The sequence below is a fragment of the Entelurus aequoreus genome, linkage group LG26, assembly GCF_033978785.1.
Source record: "Entelurus aequoreus isolate RoL-2023_Sb linkage group LG26, RoL_Eaeq_v1.1, whole genome shotgun sequence".
Classification (NCBI taxonomy): domain Eukaryota; kingdom Metazoa; phylum Chordata; class Actinopteri; order Syngnathiformes; family Syngnathidae; genus Entelurus; species Entelurus aequoreus.
In genome coordinates this window covers 36,128,889-36,149,354 of record NC_084756.1, presented here as the reverse complement: position 1 = coordinate 36,149,354, position 20,466 = coordinate 36,128,889, and the positions used below count along the sequence as shown (strand labels likewise).

Below are 20,466 nucleotides of genomic sequence, written 5' to 3'. Positions count from 1 at the left end.
GGGCACCAGGTAGCCCGTAAGGACCAGATGAGTAGCCCGCTGGCCTGTTCTAAAAATAGCTCAAATAGCAGCACTTACCAGTGAGCTGCCTCTATTTTTTAAATTGTATTTATTTACTAGCAAGCTGGTCTCGCTTTGCCCGACATTTTTAATTCTAAGAGAGACAAAACTCAAATAGAATTAGAAAATCCAAGAAAATATTTTAAAGACTTGGTCTTCACTTGTTTAAATAAATAAATTAATTTCTTTACTTTGCTTCTTATAACTTTCAGAAAGACAATTTTAGAGAAAAAATACAACCTTAAAAATGATTTTAGGATTTTTAAACACATATACCTTTTTACCTTTTAAATTCCTTCCTCTTCTTTCCTGACAATTTAAATCAATGTTCAAGTAAATGTATTTTTTTTATTATAAAGAATAATAAATAAATTGTAATTTAATTCTTCATTTTAGCTTCTGTTTTTTCGACGAAGAATATTTGTGAAATATTTCTTCAAACTTATTATGATTGAAATTCAAAAAAATTATTCTGGCAAATCTAGAAAATCTGTAGAATCAAATTTAAGTCTTATTTCAAAGTCTTTTGAATTTATTTTAAAAATTTTGTTCTGGAAAATCTAGAAGAAATAATGATTTGTCTTTGTTAGAAATATAGCTTGGTCCAATTTGTTATATATTCTAACAAAGTGTAGATTGGATTTTAACCTATTTAAAACATGTCATCAAAATTCTAAAATTAATCTTAATCAGGAAAAATGACTAATGATGTTCCATAAATTATTTTTTTAAGTTTTTGTCTTCTTTTTTTCGGTTGAATTTAGAATTTTAAAGATTCGAAATTGAAGATAAACTATGTTTCAAAATTTAATTGTCATTTTTTTCGTGTTTTCTCCTCTTTTAAACCGTTCAATTAAGTGTAAATATCATTAATTATTAATAATAACATAGAGTTAAAGGTAAATTGAGCAAATTGGCTATTTCTGGCAATTTATTTAAGTGTGTATCAAACTGGTAGCCCTTCGCATTAATCAGTACCCAAGAAGTAGCCCTTGGTTTCAAAAAGGTTGGTGACCCCTGCCCTAATCAGAGCAAAGCATTTTTGGTTGAAAAAAAGAGATAAAGAAGTAAAATACAGCACTATGTCATCAGTTTCTGATTTATTAAATTGTATAACAGTGCAAAATATTGCTCATTTGTTGTGGTCTTTCTTGAACGATTTGGGAAAAAAGATAGGTTTTTAAAGGATATTTGAATTGTTGCTATTTTTAGAATATAAAAAAAAAAAATCTCACGTACCCCTTGGCATACCTTCAAGTACCCCCAGGGGTACGCGTACCCCCATTTGAGAACCACTGTTCTAGAGAAACATCTGAATTTTGAGGCCTTGGGCTCTTGAAACTGTGGGCCCTCTTCATTATGTTGTTGAGTGTCGACTAGCTTAAAATGTGATTTGTGGCATTTCCAACTTTGACCACCGCGTCAGTGGCGCCGTCCGTCACTTATAGCAGAATGCATTGCAAAATGCTTAACCTCTTCCTCTCACGCGAGACCCACCCAGGAACGGGTCTCATATGAATACCCTTCCCTACCGTACAGGCTGAAAAGTAGAAAAACACGCGAGGCACATTGGCTGCCAAACTCATTATCGGCTTTGTTTCCTGCCTTAATGACTTTCTGCCGGGTCACATGGTTTGACGAGCAATTATCGAGCGGGGATAGACAACGAGCTCATCGTCACCCTTCCATTGCTGCGTGTCGGGGTTGTGCTCCGTGCACGCGGTACATGCCACCGTCGCACGTGTCAGAATGAAGCGAGACCAGTCGAGTGGTTGGTGTGTCACATGAGTCAGAGGGGCGGCCGTTGTCTGCTGAATGCGACATGTGTTTCTTGTGGAGGTCAGATGTCGAGCCTGACTCTGCGATCAGTCAGTGCATCCGAAGGAAACCATGGAAACCACTCTAAATGTGACACAATGACTCCTGTTGTCCTTCTTTTTGCTGCTGAAAAAGGACTTTTTTTTTAATTCACTTACTTTTCTCCTTTCAAATTGGACTCTTGACTACAGCACAGTACAGAATATATATATATATATATATATATATATATATATATATATATATATATATATATATATATATATATATATATATATATATATATATATATATATATATATATATATATATATATATATATATATATATATATATATATTTATATTAGGTCTGCAACTAACGATTAATTTGATAATCGATTAATCTGTCGATTATTACTTCGATTTATCGATTAATAATCGGATAAAAGAGACAAACTACATTTCTATCCTATCCAGTATTTTATTGAAAAAAACAGCATACTGGCACCATACTTATTTTGATTATTGTTTCTCAGCTGTTTGTAAATGTTGCAGTTTATAAATAAAGGTTTATTAAAAAAAATTAAAAAATTTTTTTTTTTAAATAAAAACCAAAAAAAAAAAAAAAACTCTGCGCATGCGCATAGCATAGATCCAACGAATCGATGACTAAATTAATCTGCAACTATTTTAATAATCGATTTTAATCGATTAGTTGTTGCAGCCCTAATATATATATATTTTTATATATATTTTTATATATATATATACAGTATATATATATACATACAGTATATATATATATATATTAGGGCTGCAACTAAAGATTAATTTGATAATCGATTAATCTGTCGATTATTACTTCGATTTATCGATTAATAATCGGATAAAAGAGACAAACTACATTTCTATCCTATCCAGTATTTTATTGAAAAAAACAGCATACTGGCACCATACTTATTTTGATTATTGTTTCTCAGCTGTTTGTAAATGTTGCCCTTTATAAATAAAGGTTTATTAAAAAAATTTAAAAATAATTTTTTTTTAATAAAAACCAAAAAAAAAAAAAAAACTCTGCGCATGCGCATAGCATAGATCCAACGAATCGATGACTAAATTAATCTGCAACTATTTTAATAATCGATTTTAATCGATTAGTTGTTGCAGCCCTAATATATATATATTTATATATATATTTTTATATATATATATACAGTATATATATATACATACAGTATATATATATATATATATATTAGGGCTGCAACTAAAGATTAATTTGATAATCGATTAATCTGTCGATTATTACTTCGATTTATCGATTAATAATCGGATAAAAGAGACAAACTACATTTCTATCCTATCCAGTATTTTATTGAAAAAAACAGCATACTGGCACCATACTTATTTTGATTATTGTTTCTCAGCTGTTTGTAAATGTTGCCCTTTATAAATAAAGGTTTATTAATTTTTTTTTTTTTTAAACATTTTTTTAAATAAAAAACAAAAACAAAAAAAACTCTGCGCATAGCATAGATCCAACGAATCGATGACTAAATTAATCTTCAACTATTTTAATAATCGATTTTAATCGATTAGTTGTTGCAGCCCTAATATATATATATTTTTATATATATTTTTATATATATATATACAGTATATATATATACATACAGTATATATATATATATTAGGGCTGCAACTAAAGATTAATTTGATAATCGATTAATCTGTCGATTATTACTTCGATTTATCGATTGATAATCGGATAAAAGAGACAAACTACATTTCTATCCTATCCAGTATTTTATTGAAAAAAACAGCATACTGGCACCATACTTATTTTGATTATTGTTTCTCAGCTGTTTGTAAATGTTGCCCTTTATAAATAAAGGTTTATTAAAAAAATTTAAAAAATAATTTTTTTTTAATAAAAACCAAAAAAAAAAAAAAAACTCTGCGCATGCGCATAGCATAGATCCAACGAATCGATGACTAAATTAATCTGCAACTATTTTAATAATCGATTTTAATCGATTAGTTGTTGCAGCCCTAATATATATATATTTATATATATATTTTTATATATATATATACAGTATATATATATACATACAGTATATATATATATATATATTAGGGCTGCAACTAAAGATTAATTTGATAATCGATTAATCTGTCGATTATTACTTCGATTTATCGATTAATAATCGGATAAAAGAGACAAACTACATTTCTATCCTATCCAGTATTTTATTGAAAAAAACAGCATACTGGCACCATACTTATTTTGATTATTGTTTCTCAGCTGTTTGTAAATGTTGCCCTTTATAAATAAAGGTTTATTAATTATTATTTTTTTTAAACATTTTTTTAAATAAAAAACAAAAACAAAAAAAACTCTGCGCATAGCATAGATCCAACGAATCGATGACTAAATTAATCTTCAACTATTTTAATAATCGATTTTAATCGATTAGTTGTTGCAGCCCTAATATATATACATACAGTACAGGCCAAAAGTGTGGACACACCTTCTCATTTAATGCGTTTTCTTTATTTTCATGACTATTTACATTGTAGATTGTCACATCCAAACTATGAATGAACACATGTGAAGTTATGTACTTAACAAAAAAAGGTGAAATAACTGAAAACATGTTTTATATTCTAGTTTCTTCAAAATAGCCACCCTTTGCTCTGATTACTGCTTTGCACACTCTTGGCATTCTCTCCATGAGCTTCAAGAGGCAGTCACCTGAAATGGTTTTCACTTCACAGGTGTGCTTGAAGTGAAAACCTCCCCAAAAAATAAAATAATAATAATTATTATTTTTTTATATCTGTTCTTCCTAATCCAATTTCTACCGCTTGTTACTTTCCGTGTCTCCTTGCCGTCCAGGCAAATCCTATTGACTAAAAATGCATGTTTTCCATCGAGAACGTGACATCATCGCGCTTGGAATATGTATATATATATATATATATATATATATATATATTAGGGGTGTAACGGTACATAAAAATGTCGGTTCGGTTCGTACCTCGGTTTAGAGGTCACGGTTCGGTTCATTTTCGGTACAGTAAGAAAACAACAAAATATAAATTTTGGGGTTATTTATTTACCAAATTTGCAAAATCTTCCACCAAAATTTTTTTTCTTAGTGTAATATTTGATGTGAAGTAATGGGAACCTTGGATAGGTCAATAATTCATAATAACATTGATTTTGATTCAATATTATGTTTTGAGCAATGACAGTTTGAAAGAAAAAAAAAACAGCTTTGTTTTATTAGTCAACATTGCAATTTTTTCTAAATGACATTTAACCTTTAAGCTTTTTTATTTCCCTTTTGTTATGTTTTTGTTTATTTTAATAGTATTTTTAGAATGTGCCGTGGGCCTTTAAAACATTAGCTGTGGGCCGCAAATGGCCTCCGGGGCACACTTTTGACACCCCTGCTATAGATAATAAAAAATTAAATGTGATAAATCTATGGATAAAAAGCAGAGCCTGGCGACGCATGCGCGTTTATCATAACTCTCTCTCTCTCTGTCTCTGCCCCTCCCTCACCAATGCTGCTGTTTGTTTTGTTGTTAACCCCTTCTTAACCCTGAACGTACATTGAAAATACACGCAACCCTAACTCAAAATGCCGGACATTTGAGGCATTTAAGAAACTCCGCCCTGACAGCTCCGCAAAAGAGGACATGTCCGGTGAAAAGAGGACGTATGGTCAGTCTATCCTAGCCCGTTAGCTGCTAGCATGCCGTGTGTTGTGCCTCGGTGTGCATTGTTTACACAACGTGCGTTACGCTACTTAATATGTCCGTGTGGAAACTCGTTCTGTACACCTCCGAACTGAACCGAAAACCCTGTACCGAAACGGTTCAATACAAATACACGTACCGTTACACCCCTAATATATATATATACGTATATATATATATATATATATATATATATATATATATATATATATATATATATATATATATATGTCCGGCCCCCGGCCACATTTTTTTTAACCCAATGCGGCCCCCAAGTCAACTCAACTAAAAATTTACACGTTTTTAAATACATTTGACTTTGAATTGATTTTGTTTATTTATTTTGATTTTATTTAGTTACTTTTTTAAAATTTGGATTCACTTTTATGGTTCATTGTTCTGATGTAAGTCAAACGTACACACACTACAATTTTGTATTCACATTATTATTATTACATCCTAATTTTAATTGTATTTACATTTTTGTAAACATCTATACATTTTATTATTACTTGTTTTGTGTATTTATTTTTTAAAATCTGTATTATTAAAAATGCTAAAAGGTTCTTTAGGTTAGTGCAAATCCAAAATAGTGATACCACCTTGAGAAATATTTTCAGTAAAAACTAAAAAAATATGTACAATTATTGCCAATATTTCAAAATGATTTTTTACCAACACAGTAAAAATTGTGTAAATGTTAATTGTTCTGATCCACGTCTTATCTGATAACGGCCACCAGTTGCTAAAAATCAAAATAACTGTTAAAAAATAGAACTATCATAACCAGCCAGTCTTTTGAACGGCTCTTTTAAAGGAATGGCTCCCTTTTAAATAACCATGAATCCTATCTCTATTTATTACGTGTTGTAAAACATTAAATAGAAGCACACCTACAGTTAGCAGAACCACACCAAAAATACCAACTTCCCCGTAGGAGAGAACCAAGGAAGAAGCGATTACCTTTTGGTGAGAATCTGTCCTTAGGTGCTTAGTAGTACTAAAGACCCCCAGATGTCCAGGATGCCTTTGTGTGTCATGACCCTTCTGGACTCCTTCTTAATGTTTTCCTGTTTTGGTGTTATTTCCGTTCCAGCGCTCTTATTTCTAAATTCCACTTCCTGCGTGCCTTCCTTGGCTCCCACACCTGCTTCGCAGTCAGGACACACCTGTCCCTGATTCACAGTCAGGACACACCTGTTCCTGGTTGCCAATCAGACTGCTTCCTTGTCCTGTCCTTTGAACAGGACTGGAGTTGTTTTCTGCAACCTCGACTTCAGTGTTTTTACAGTGGGAGATGATCTCATTAGGGAAGGCTATGCGGAACGAAACTAAAACTGAACTGGCGACAAAGTAAAGAAAAACAGAATGCTGGACGACAGCAAAGACTTACTGTGGAGCGAAAACGGCAAATAACTCAAAATAAGTCACGGCGTGATGTGACAGGTCGTGACAATACAACTACTTTGAGACAAGAGCTACAGTGATGCATGGTTAGTTGGGGTTTAAAGTCATATCCAACAATTGTGACAACAACTTTTTACCGTCAACTGACAGTAAAATGATTTTAAAGATTTCTGCTGGTGGTGTGCCTCCAGATTTTTTCAACCCTTGGCTCAAAAAAGGTTGAAAAACACTGCTCTACTTCATTGTTCTGTGGCTACTAAGGTTACCGTATTTCCTTGAATAGCCGCAGGGGCGCTAATTAATTTAAAACCTCCTGTCACTCCGGCGCTTACCAGAAGCCTGCGGGATGGCCAAGCATGCGCTAATTATTTTAAAGCCTCTTCTCACTCCGGCGCTTACCTTATCATGAAAAGCACATTTAATAAAAAAAACGTTATTATTGTCTTACCTTTAGGTATAAATGAGTCCATGCCAGCTCCTTTTGAAGAAAAGCATTGATATAGAAGTCTTCCTTATCCTTCTTCAGTTTTAAAAGTGTCTCTGTCTCGATGGAGATCTTCCTTTTAAGTATTACCTCCTGCTTCGTTTGAAAGTCCAGTTTAGAAAACTGTTTTATTCTAGATATGTAATCCTCCATGGTAAAAGTCCAAGCAAACAATGGCTGCGCACTCTTGCTGCCGGTTGTCTTCTTCTGCAGCACTCTTCTGCAGTACCAGCAGTCGCAAGAAGGATCACTAGCGCCCTCTACCACCAGGAGGCGGGAGTCATTTAATGACTCATATTTGACCCGGCGGAAGTGCCAAGCATGCGCTAATTATTTTGCGAAACCAGTTTGACCCGGCTGTAATTCGAGGCATGCGAATACCATATTCCCGGCGCCAATTCAAGGAAATACGGTACCAATATTTGTGTACTTCTTTTCAAAATAAAGCGGATTACAAAATAAATGTCATATCGGCTTAATTTTAACATAAATTTGTGCGATACATTAAACATATGTTTCCTATTGCACTCAAAGAACAATTTCAGATGGTTTGAATACAATTTAAAAGGCATTTTTGGGGACTTTCTACCATAATCTAGGATTAGATTAGAATATAATAGAAAGCTTCATTGACATTTTATTAAATGCTTACTGATTTAAGGTCGCCACTCTTGGTCTGTGCTTTAAGACAAATAAAATAATTAGTAAATACTTAAAAAAAACTACACAGAAAAGACATGTAGCAGGTAAAACCCACGTCGTTACAGATAAAACACAAATTGTAGGAATTTGTCACAAAATGTAGTCATTTGACTTGCATTAGTTTGTGCTACGTGGGCGGTTTGGACCGTGCTATTACATTTGGCAACAAACCAAGCAGCTGTATGTGCACAGCAGGGGAGATTGTTAACTACAATACCTGTGACTCTTTAAACTCTTTGTGCAGATCTGAATGCTATTGATTTTAACATTTACCTCATTTTGAAGCGGGCGAGGCATGTTTTAAAGCAGCTTCCGTGTTTAAAGCCTCAACTTCAGGCCTGGCCCTAACCAATCTGGCGCCCTAGGCAAGATTTTAGGTGGCGCCCCCCCACATCGGCAGTGAAGTGTATATACTCACAAGAAACCGAATAGCTTTGTCTTTGACCTTTTTTTTACTTAAAGAAAGCAAATTAACATATTATATGAGAATGTTATGTTATGATTATCTTTTACCGAATCACAGCAGTGCTCAAATTAAAAAACAGCATTCCCTCTCATGTGATATTGCTTAATTAACAATAATGATGTGCACTTTAACAACTAGGCTTACAACTATACCTAATATATAAAGGGGTGGAAAAGTGACTATTACCTGCAGGGCAAACATTAGCTAACCATAAGGCAATAACAATGTCAACAAAAAACACCTGCTTAAAAGATCTAATACAAATGTCCCTGAGGAATGTAAGGTGGGAGTACTGTAATTACCTAACGTTACATTATTATTTTCCATAACAATTTATCCCCCTACACAATATTAACCCGACGTTAAAGCAGAACTAGCTATTTATTGAATAGCAATTGCCGAATCATGTAACATTAGCTTAATGCTAAAAAGCCAGGTTACTATCACATTCTGTAACAGACAAATAATTTCATGTAGGCTAACGTTACCTACATGCTACCTCTGTCTTTTTCTCGTTTCTCCTCTTCTTTTCTCTTTTTTCTTCCCTGGGCACCTGACGGTTTTGGCCGTTTTGACATTTTGTGTTGATTTTTTGGTGGTGACTCCAAAAAGAGTCATGATATGGGAAGGGAGGGGGCGCACCGTGCGGGGGGAGGGGAGGCGTAATGTTGTAACAAATAATATTTCTATTAAATAGGCTTTACTTTGCATTTTAATTAACGTGGGATTATTTTTTGTATTTAAAAATAATAGTACCAATTTTTTTTTTTTTTTTTTTCCTCCAACATTTGTGGCACTGGCGTGGCGCCCCCTGATGGACGGCACCCTTAGCATTTGCCTATACGGCCTATGCCACGGGCCGGCCCTGCTCAACATTATCGATAGTTTTAAAGCCCAAATACCTCCACGTTGCGCTTCATGCACCCTCTTCATTAACCAGTAGAATTGCCGTTTATTGACATTCTTCCTCTCTGTGCTGTTTCTGCTTGTATGCGCTGTCCATAAACTGTGTGCTTCCAGGGATGACCTTTTTGCAGAACTGACTCTGATGTTAACAAAAGAAACAATGACGAAATACAAAACTGTCTGTCTGTAAATAAATGTGTGTGTGTGTGTGTGTGTGTGTGTGTGTGTGTGTGTGTGTGTGTGTGTGTGTGTGTGTGTGTGTGTGTGTGTGTGTGTGTGTGTGTGTGTGTGTGTGTGTGCACATGAAAAAAAACAGTACTGCAATTTTGATATCGTTTTTAATTCATTAGTACCGCAGTACTTTATTAGTATCAGTATACCGTACAGCCCCAGTGGCTTATGCTAAGCTACTAAGACAGGTGTTTGCTTTGTGTGCACTCCCTAGCTGCACTAGTATTTCTATTGTGGTAAATAAATGATCGTATATGCACGTTTTTCATGTCCAAAATACCTCCTAAGATGTGTGCAACCCTAGTGGCCAACTACAAGAAACATCTGACCCAACAAGTATTTTTCCATTAAGTCCTAAACTACGTTTTGTAATATGATCGATATTTATTTCCTTCATTAAAATGCTAATTGATTTAATACTGTCAGGTTCAAACACTGATGACATCTATTAAACAAGACAAGAGGCAAAGAATTAAACTGAGACAGAGTTCAATTTGGACTCAATATATTGAGGAGAGTCGCCGTCGACCGGTAACCTCTTACAGCAGGGGTGTCCAAACTTTTTCCACTGAGGGCCACACACGGAAAAATTAAAGCATGCAGGGGGCCATTTTGATATTTTTCATTTTCAAACATAACAAAATATATTTTTTTGTTGTTGTTTTTTTACCTTTAGGGCTCCTGGGGACCATAAAGGGTCTCAGTTATTAAAATGTAAAAAATAAGTCAAATTATATATGTTTTTAAATCTCTATATCAATTTCAGGTTGATATAAAGTAATAAAAAAAAAAAAGCCTTTTCTGTCAAAGACAACCTTGTTTTTTATAGTAAAACTGAAATATGCAGTATTTGGTAGTTAGAGCCCTAAAAGATCAGTAATGAAGGACACCATTGATTTTAGTTATTTTAATATTTTTGAGTAATCACAGTTAAAAGATCAATACAATCCCATTAAATATATTTGGGATCCAAAAGGTCCCTCACTCGTAAATTGATACATTTTTATTAGTTTTTTTTTTTACTTTCAACACTTAAGTTACGAGATCAACTTCAGATATATCTGTCCATTTTACGTTTGAACTATTATTTTTAGAGATGTCCGATAATATCGGCCGATAAATGCTTTAAAATGTAATATCGGAAATTATCGGAATCGTTTTTTTTATTATCGGTATCGGGTTTTTTTTTGGGGTTTTTTTATTAAATCCACATAAAAAACACAAGATACACTTACAATTAGTGCACCAACCCAAAAAACCTCCCTCCCCCATTTACACTCATTCACACAAAAGGGTTGTTTCTTTCTGTTATTAATATTCTGGTTCCTACATTATATATCAATATATATCAATACAGTCTGCAAGGGATACAGTCCGTAAGCACACATGATTGTGCGTGCTACTGCTCCACTAATAGTACTAACCTTTAACAGTTAATTTTACTCATTTTCATTAATTACTAGTTTCTATGTAACTGTTTTTATATTGTTTTACTTTCTTTTGTATTCAAGAAAATGTTTTTAATTTATTTATCTTATTATTATTTTTTTTTAAAAGGACCTTATCTTCACCATACCTGGTTGTCCAAATTAGGCATAATAATGTGTTAATTCCACGACTGTTTATATCGGTATCGGTTGATATCGGTATCGGTAATTAAAGAGTTGGACAATATCGGAATATCGGATATCGGCAAAAAGCCATTATCGGACATCCCTAATTATTTTGTTTGTTTTATGCTCTTTTGTCAAAGAAAACGCACACAATATATGCAATATTTTCCACAGAAAACACTTTAAAGTGAAATATTTGAAATAATTGGAGCCTTGAATAGGTCAATAGTTCATTATAACATAGATTGTTTTTATTTATTTTTTTTGAGCAATGGCAAAAAAATAAAAATAAAGATAGACAAAGGAAGAAAAAAAAACAGCCTGCATGGCAGCTTTGTGTCAACATTGCAACTTTTTCTAGTTAGATTTCACCTCATTCCACTTATTTTTTAACGTTTTATTTTTGCAATAGCATTTCCGGAATGTGTGGCGGGCCGGTAAACAATTAACTGCGGGCCGCAAATGGCCCCCGGGCCGCACTTTGGACGCCCCTGCCTTACAGTGTCTCAGCACGCTCTGCCAAAAGATTGCACTCCTCCTTCTTTATTTGACTTTTTCCCGCCACCTGACCACAGCTGCTTCCAGAGGGAAGTGGGTCGTAAACAGCGTTGCCTTTGGTTACCGGACAGTTCAAAAGAAGAGGTCGTAAAATAGTTCAAAAAGAGTTCGTAAAATACTTCAAAAAGAGTTCGTCTGGAAATTGGGCAGATCCTGTCATCTCTCCGCTTTGAAGTCCCAGTAGAGTTTTACTAACCTTCTTCTTGGTTGGTTTCCAAGACAGCCTTTTGTCTTTTTGCCTGGAACTCATTTCAACACAAAGTTTTTTGTGATAACTTACAAACAATTATTCTAACAAATACCTTTACTTAATGTTATTTAATCTGGATTTTTGGACTCTGAGGTCTTCATGTGTTCAAATTGGTCACGGCCTCTCTCATCTGTCCCATGAACGTGAGCGTGGCATCTCACGGACACTTTAAAGGCCTACTGAAAGCCACTACTAGCGACCACGCAGTCTGATAGTTTATATATCAATGATGAAATCTTAACATTGCAACACATGCCAATACGGCCGGGTTAACTTATAAAGTGACATTTTAAATTTCCCGCTAAACTTCCGGTTGAAAACGTCAATATATGATGAATCATGCGCGTGGCGTCAATCGTTGAACCGGAAGTATTGGTACCTCAGTGAATCCAATACAAAAAAGCTCTGTTTCCATCTCAAAATTCCACAGTATTCTGGACATCTGTGTTGGTGAATCTTTTGCAATTTGTTTAATGAACAATGGAGACTGCAAAGAAGAAAGTTGTAGGTGGTATCGGTGTATTAGCGGCTGGCTGCAGCAACACAACCAGGAGGACTTACTTGGATAGCAGACGCGCTAGCCGACGCTAGCCGCCGACCGCACGGGTGATCGGGTGAAGTCCTTCGTCCTTCCGTCGATCGCTGGAACGCAGGTGAGCACGGGTGTTGATGAGCAGATGAGGGCTGGCTGGCGTAGGTGGAGCGCTAATGTTTTTATCATAGCTCTGTGAGGTCCCCTTGCTAAGTTAGCTTCAATGGCGTCGTTAGCAACAGCATTGTTAAGCTTCGCCAGGCTGGAAAGCATTAACCGTGTAGTTACATGTCCATGGTTTAATAGTATTGTTGATCTTCTGTCTATCCTTCCAGTCAGGGGTTTATTTACTTATTTCTGCATTTGAGCCCGATGCTATCACGTTAGCTCAGTAGCTAAAGAGCTTCGCCGATGTATTGTCGTGGAGATAAAAATTTCGCGTTCTCGACTCTCATTTTCAAGAGGATATAGTATCCGAGGTGGTTTAAAATACAAATCCGTGATCCACAATAGAAAAAGGAGAGAGTGTGGAATCCAACGAGCCAGCTTGTACCTAAGTTACGGTCAGAGCGAAAAAAGATACGTCCTGCACTGCACTCTAGTCCTTCACTCTCACTTTCCTCATCCACGAATCTTTCATCCTCGCTCAAATTAATGGGGTAATCGTCGCTTTCCCGGTCTGAATCGCTCTCGCTGCTGGTGTAAACAATGGGAAAATGTGAGGAGTCCTTCCTCCGGTGACGTCACGCTACTTCCGGTACAGGCAAGGCTTTTTTTTTATCAGCGACCAAAAATTGCGACCTTTATCGTCATTCTCTATTAAATCCTTTCAGCAAAAATATGGCAATATCGCGAATTGTTCAAGTATGACACAGAATGGATCTGCTATCCCCGTTTAAATTTTAAAAAATCATTTCAGTAGGCCTTTAAGGTGGGGTGCCAGTGGCGTACATATTTCCAAAATGCAAGGGAACGATTTACACAGCTGCAAAAAAAACCAAAAAGAGGACAGAGGCTTAGATGCCTGCAGGCTCCTGGCAACCCTCCTGTAATTACTCCCGCTATTGACCGTGATCAATGCAGGCCGGAGCACAACCACCAATCGGCGGTGACAAATAACCCTTAGCTTGTTTACAGGTCACGTTCCGTTTCTCCAGACTGGCTTTTCCGTGAAAACAGTGGTGTCATTCATGTGTGTCATTGTGCCACTTCCTGGCCGGTCTTTGGTGGGCAAGGTTAGAACTGCTTGGCTGCGAGTACGAATAGATCGGCAGAAAGAAAGCAAGGGAGAGGTGGGAAGGAAGGGAGGGAAGTGTAGTGGGTGAGTGACGAGGCGGTGAATCAGAGAGCGAGAGGAGAGCTGACAAAGCATCAAAAGACAAGTCGGGCTCACTGACAAGAGAGATACAACTTCATCAGAGGATTCGACAACCACAGAACCAGAACTGAAGATTTTGGGTTTGGAATCTCTTTGAACCTTTTCATTGACTGGGAACTCAAGACCCAACTGTTGATGTTCTGGCCCAAATATTTTGCCCAGGACGAATGTGACCAGCAGGAAACACAAGGTCGACCCTCAGCTCGATTTCTGGGTTGGCACAAAAACTACATTTCCCACAGCTAGACTTTCCTGACAAAGTCTATGAACGTCTGGATTCTTTGGTATGAGTCTTGTTTTTGGACGTTTCAACTTCAACAATCTTGGACCCCCGATCGTTGCAAACGTCTTCTCGGACGTTCTTCTTGACGCTTTCTGGAGCCTGAGCGGGGTTTGGGTCTGAGCGCCATGGTTGCAGGGAAGAACCGGCTGACTCTGCTGGTGCAGCAGCTGAAGCCCGGGTTCTCTGTGGAGTTCAGCAGGGAAAACAAGCAAGTTCTGGTGAGGAGCTCTGTATGTTTAAGTTAGGATTTTGTGGATTTGGCATTGCCGTCACTAAGGTTTTGAGCAGATGCTTGAGTCATAATCAGCAGGTATAAGACCTGGGCTGATAACACATTTTGCTCGACGATATACTGACCTACAAATTGCAGATTAACGATATCATTGTCAATAGTATTTGGAAACCAAATGAACCACTGATGTAAGATAACACTATTAATGCAATAAACTTGTATGTCTCATATATATTTTAACATTTTAATTGAAATGTTTAAATCTATATGTTAAATAACAATAATTTCAAAACAAAATGTTAGCAAACTTCGCACGTGAATAAAAATTACAACCAAAAGCAATAAAATAGGTTCTGCCTCTGTTAAGGGTGGAGGTGGGGGACCCTCAAATATACGCAAGCAAAACAATAAATAAAATGTCTCAATAATGTATTGACAAACACAGTTGCAGTTCAATATTGAACATGTAGGCTGAGGTAGAGTTGTAAACTATTTAACTGGCAATCAAGTCAGAACTGTTACGACCGGGTCGCATGGTGATGCGGGGTTTGTTCTCCCCGGATGCAAATGGACGAATCCGGACAGGACTTGCAGGTAAGGACATGATTTAATAGTAAATTAACACAAAACAGAAAACAAACCGACGGAATAAGGTGCCGATCGCACCTGGAGCTAAGGCTACTACTTAGCACAGACTAGGGGTCACTAGCAGGGGCTAGGAGACAAGCAAAACTAAGGTAACAGTAGCGTGACGCAAATAAAGAAGCCAGACCGACTGACTGGCAAAGGCAGGCTTAAATAATGTCAGTGATTACCAACAGGTGCGCGTCCGGAACACAAGAGGCAGGTGAAACTAATAAGTAGCCATGGTAACTAAACTCAGGAGGTGCACAAACAGGAACTAAAGGAGTCCAAACCAACAGAATACACAAAACATGATCACGGATCATGACACAGAACCTTTTTAAACAGAAGTACAAAGTAACAATACCAACACTATATTATAAGCAGATTTATTCACAACATTTTGCACGGGAATACAAATCACAACCAAAGGCAATAAAATAGGTTCCGTCTCTGTCAAATATACACAAGCAAAACAATAAATAAAATGGCTAAATAATAGATAATAACTTCAATATGGAACATGTAGGCAGAGGTAGAGTTGTAAAATGTTTAACTGGCAACCAAGTTAGGACATTTTTTAAACAAAAGTACAAAGTAACAATACAAACATACGGAGCCCCTAAAGAGACATGGGGGAAAAAAATGTTTTTATAATTTATTTTTTTGTGTTTTTTTTAGACATAAATCTCGTGCGCACAAGAAACTTTTTATAAAGTTATAAAAAAATATATATATATATATATATAATTATTATATATATATTTTTTTAGACATGTATCTCATGCGCACAAGAAAGTCTGTCGTGCGCACGAGATACATGTCTAAAAAAAATTCCAAAAAAAAATATTATCAATTTTTTTTTTTTTATAACTTTACAAAAAGTTTCTCGTGTGCACGATAAACATGTCTAAAAAAAAGTAATTATATTTTTAAAAAAAATTTTTTAGACATTATCTCGTGCGCACGAGAGTTTCTCTTGCGCACGAGATAATGTCTAAAAAAAGTTTTTTAAAATATAATTACTTTTTTTTTAGACATGTATCTCGTGCGCACGAGAAACTTTTTCTAAAGTTATAAAAAAATATATCTATATATAATTATTATATATATATTTTTTTAGACATGTATCTCATGCGCACAAGAAAGTTTGTCGTGCGCACGAGATACATGTCTAAAAAAATTCCCCCCAAAAAATATTATAATCAATTTTTTTAATTTTTTTAATTTTTATAACTTTATAAAAAGTTTCTTGTGCGCACGAGATACATGTCTAAAAAAAAAAATTTAAAAAAAATTAATTAGAATATTTTTATTTTGAAAAAAAATTTTTTAGACATGTATCTCGTGCGCACGAGAAACTTTTTATAAAGTTATAAAAAAATATATATATATATATAATTATTATATATATATTTTTTTTTAGACATGTATCTCATGCGCACAAGAAAGTTTGTCGTGCGCACGAGATACATGTCTAAAAAAAATTCCCCCAAAAAAGTATTATAATCCATTTTTTATTTTTTTTTAATTTTTATAACTTTATAAAAAGTTTCTTGTGCGCACGAGATACATGTCTAAAAAAAAGTAATTATATATTTTTTTAAAAATTTTTAGACATTATCTCTTGCGCACGAGATACATGTCTAAAAAAAAAAAAAAAATTCATTAGAATATTTTTATTTTAAAAAAAAATTTTTTAGACATGTATCTCGTGCACACAAGATAATGTCTAAAAAAATTTTTTTTAAATATAATTACTTTTTTTTTAGACATGTATCTCGTGCGCACGAGAAACTTTTTATAAAGTTATAAAAAAATATATATATATAATTATTATATATATATTTTTTTTTAGACATGTATCTCGTGTGCACAAGAAAGTTTGTCGTGCGCACGAGATACATGTCTAAAAAAAATTCCCCCCAAAAAATATTATAATCAATTTTTTTTTATTTTTTTTTATAACTTTATAAAAAGTTTCTCGTGCGCACGAGATACATGTGTAAAAAAAAAAGTAATTATATTTTTAAAAAAAATTTTTTAGACATGTATTAGATAGTTTCTCTTGCGCACGAGATACATGTCTAAAATTTTTTTTTTTTAAATATAATTACTTTTTTTTTAGACATGTATCTCGTGCGCACAAGAAAGTTTCTCGTGCACACGAGATACATGTCTAAAAAAAATTCCCCCCAAAAAATATAATCAATTTTTTTTATTTTTTTTATTTTTATAACTTTATAAAAAGTTTCTCGTGCGCACGAGATACATGTCTAAAAAAAAAGTAATTATATTTTTAAAAAATGTTTTCTAGACATTATCTCTTGCGCACGAGATACATGTCTAAAAAAAATTCATTAGAATATTTTTATCTTTAAAAAAAAAATTTTAGACATGTATCTCGTGCGCACAAGATAGTTTCTCTTGCGCACGAGATAATGTCTAAAAAATTTTTTTTTTAAATATAATTACTTTTTTTTTAGACATGTATCTCGTGCGCATGAGAAACTTTTTATAAAGTTATAAAAATATATATATATATATATATATATAATTATTATATATATATATATTTTTTTAGACATGTATCTCGTGCACACAAGAAAGTTTGTCGTGCGCACGAGATACATGTCTAAAAAAAATTCCCACCAAAAAAATTACAATCAATTTTTTTTTTATTTTTTTTTTTATAACTTTATAAAAAGTTTCTCGTGCGCACGAGATACATGTCTAAAAAAAAAAGTAATTATATTCAAAAAAAATTTTTTTTAGACATTATCTCGTGCGCACGAGAAACTTTTTATAAAGTTATAAAAATATATATATATAATTATTATATATATATTTTTTTTAGACATGTATCTCGTGCGCACAAGAAAGTTTGTCGTGTGCACGAGATACATGTCTAAAAAAAATTCCCCCCAAAAAATATTATAATCAATTTATTTTTTATTTTTTATTTTTATAACTTTATAAAAAGTTTCTTGTGCGCACGAGATACATGTCTAAAAAAAAAGTAATTATATATATTTTTTAAAAATTTTAGACATCTCGTGCGCAAGAGAAACTATCTTGTGCGCACAAGATAGTTTCTCTTGCGCACGAGATACATGTCTAAAAAAAAAAAAAAAAAATTCATTAGAATATATTTTTTATTTTTTTTAGACATGTATCTCATGCGCACAAGATAGTTTCTCTTGCGCATGAGATGTCTAAAAAAAATTTTTTTTAAATATAATTACTTTTTTTAGACATGTATCTCGTGCGCATGAGAAACTTTTTATAAAGTTATAAAAAATAAATATATATATATATATATATAATATGTATATATATTTTTTTAGACATGTATCTCGTGCGCACAAGAAAGTTTGTCATGCGCACGAGATACATGTCTAAAAAAAATTCCCCCCCCAAAAAAATTATAATCAATTTTTTTATTTTTTTATTTTCATAACTTTATAAAAAGTTTCTCGTGCGCACGAGATACATGTCTAAAAAAAAGTAATTATATTTAAAAAAAAAATTTTTTTAGACATTATCTCGTGCGCACGAGATACAGTCATCTGTGGCCACCTAACAACCTCTCCACGCAGGAGAGGGAGGCAGAGCAGAAAAGAGACGGCAGATCAACTGGTCTAAAAGGGGGTCTATTTAAAGGCTAGAGTATACAAATGAGTGTTAAGATGGGACTTAAATGCTTCTACTGAGGTAGCATCTCTAACTGTTACCGGTAGAACATTCCAGAGTACTGGAGCCCCAATAGAAAACACTTTATAGCCCGTAGACTTTTTTTGGTCTCTGGGAATCACTAATAAGCCGGAGTTCTTAGAAGGCAGATTTCTTGCCGGGACATATGGTACAATACAATCAGCAAGATAGGCTGGAGCTAGACCGTGTAGTATTTTATACACTTTGAGAAACTAGATGTTTGAGTTTGAAGAAGACTACGTAAGTCCCTGAGAAAGTTGTGTATGTTCGTGTGATGAGTAGTGGACTCATCTTGCCGTGTCCTTGTGGTGCAGGAGCCCAGCGCCAAGCGCAGCAAAGCGGCCGTCTCCAGGGTGACGTCTCTGGCCAGCCTGCTGCCGCCTGTCAAGTCGGCATCGCTGAAGAGGTTTGGTCAGACGCTGCAGGTGAGCTCCGGTCTCATGTGAGCTGAACCCCAAACTTCCTCCCGCTTCAACCGGTGGGACGTTTTGCGTGTCGACCCGCAGCGCTCCATCAGCTTCCGGACGGAACGAGTGCTTCCTCCCGCTCCTGCTCCTCTCCCTCCTCCTCCTCCTCCTTCGTCCTCCGCCAAGACACGGGCGACGGCGGCGGCCATCTCCAACTCTTCTACCTCCACGACTGCCGCGCGGGCGTCCGCCGCCCCGGCCCCGGCCGCCAAGCGCCGCGACAGCAAGCTTTGGAGCGAGACCTTCGACGTCCGACTGGGAGCGACGCAGCCTCTCAGCCCGAAGGAGATCAAGAGGCAGGAGGTGAGACCCGCATGTGGAACTCTCATACGCTGCAAAAAGTCAGTGTTCAAAATAGGGCTGCAACGAACGATGCATTTGATAATCGATTAATCTGTCGATTATTGCTTCGATTAATCGATTAATAATCGGATAAAAGAGACAAACTACATTTCTATCCTTTCCAGTGTTTTATTGGGGGAAAAAACAGCATACTGGCACCATACTTATTTTGATTATTGTTTCTCAGCTGTTTGTACATGTTGCAGTTTATTAATAAAGGTTTAATAAAAAAATTTAAAATTGCTTCTGCGCATGCACATAGCATAGATCAGGGGTGTCCAAACTTTTTCCACTGAGGGCCGCACGTATAAAAATCAAAGCTAGCAGGGGCCATTTTGATATTTTTTATTGTATAAAAAATATACATTAAGGCAGGGGTCACCAACGCGGTGCCCGTAAGGACCAGATGAGTAGCCCGCTGGCCTGTTCTAAAAATAGCTCAAATAGCAGCACTTACCAGTGAGCTGCCTCTATTTTTTAAATTGTATTTATTTACTAGCAAGCTGGTCTCGCTTTGCCCGACATTTTTAATTCTAAGAGAGACAAAACTCAAATAGAATTTGAAAATCCAAGAACATATTTTAAAGACTTGGTCTTCACTTGTTTAAATAAATTCATGAATTTTTTTACTTTGCTTCTTATAACTT

The 20,466-nt window shown here is 35.0% G+C and overlaps 1 protein-coding gene across 3 annotated transcripts in view; it reads left to right on the top strand.

Annotated features, from left to right (window-relative positions):
- The window catches only part of arhgef3 (Rho guanine nucleotide exchange factor (GEF) 3), an 89,216-nt gene that overhangs the window by 39,074 nt on the left and 29,676 nt on the right, over positions 1–20,466 (top strand). For 2 of the 3 annotated variants that reach the window (XM_062038087.1, XM_062038088.1), the window contains 2 exons: positions 19,325–19,435; positions 19,517–19,780. In XM_062038087.1, the coding sequence (XP_061894071.1) occupies positions 19,325–19,435; positions 19,517–19,780 (375 nt within the window). Of the gene's footprint in view, positions 1–14,081; positions 14,659–19,324; positions 19,436–19,516; positions 19,781–20,466 lie in introns of those variants that run through there. The other variant, XM_062038089.1, reaches the window with a different exon arrangement.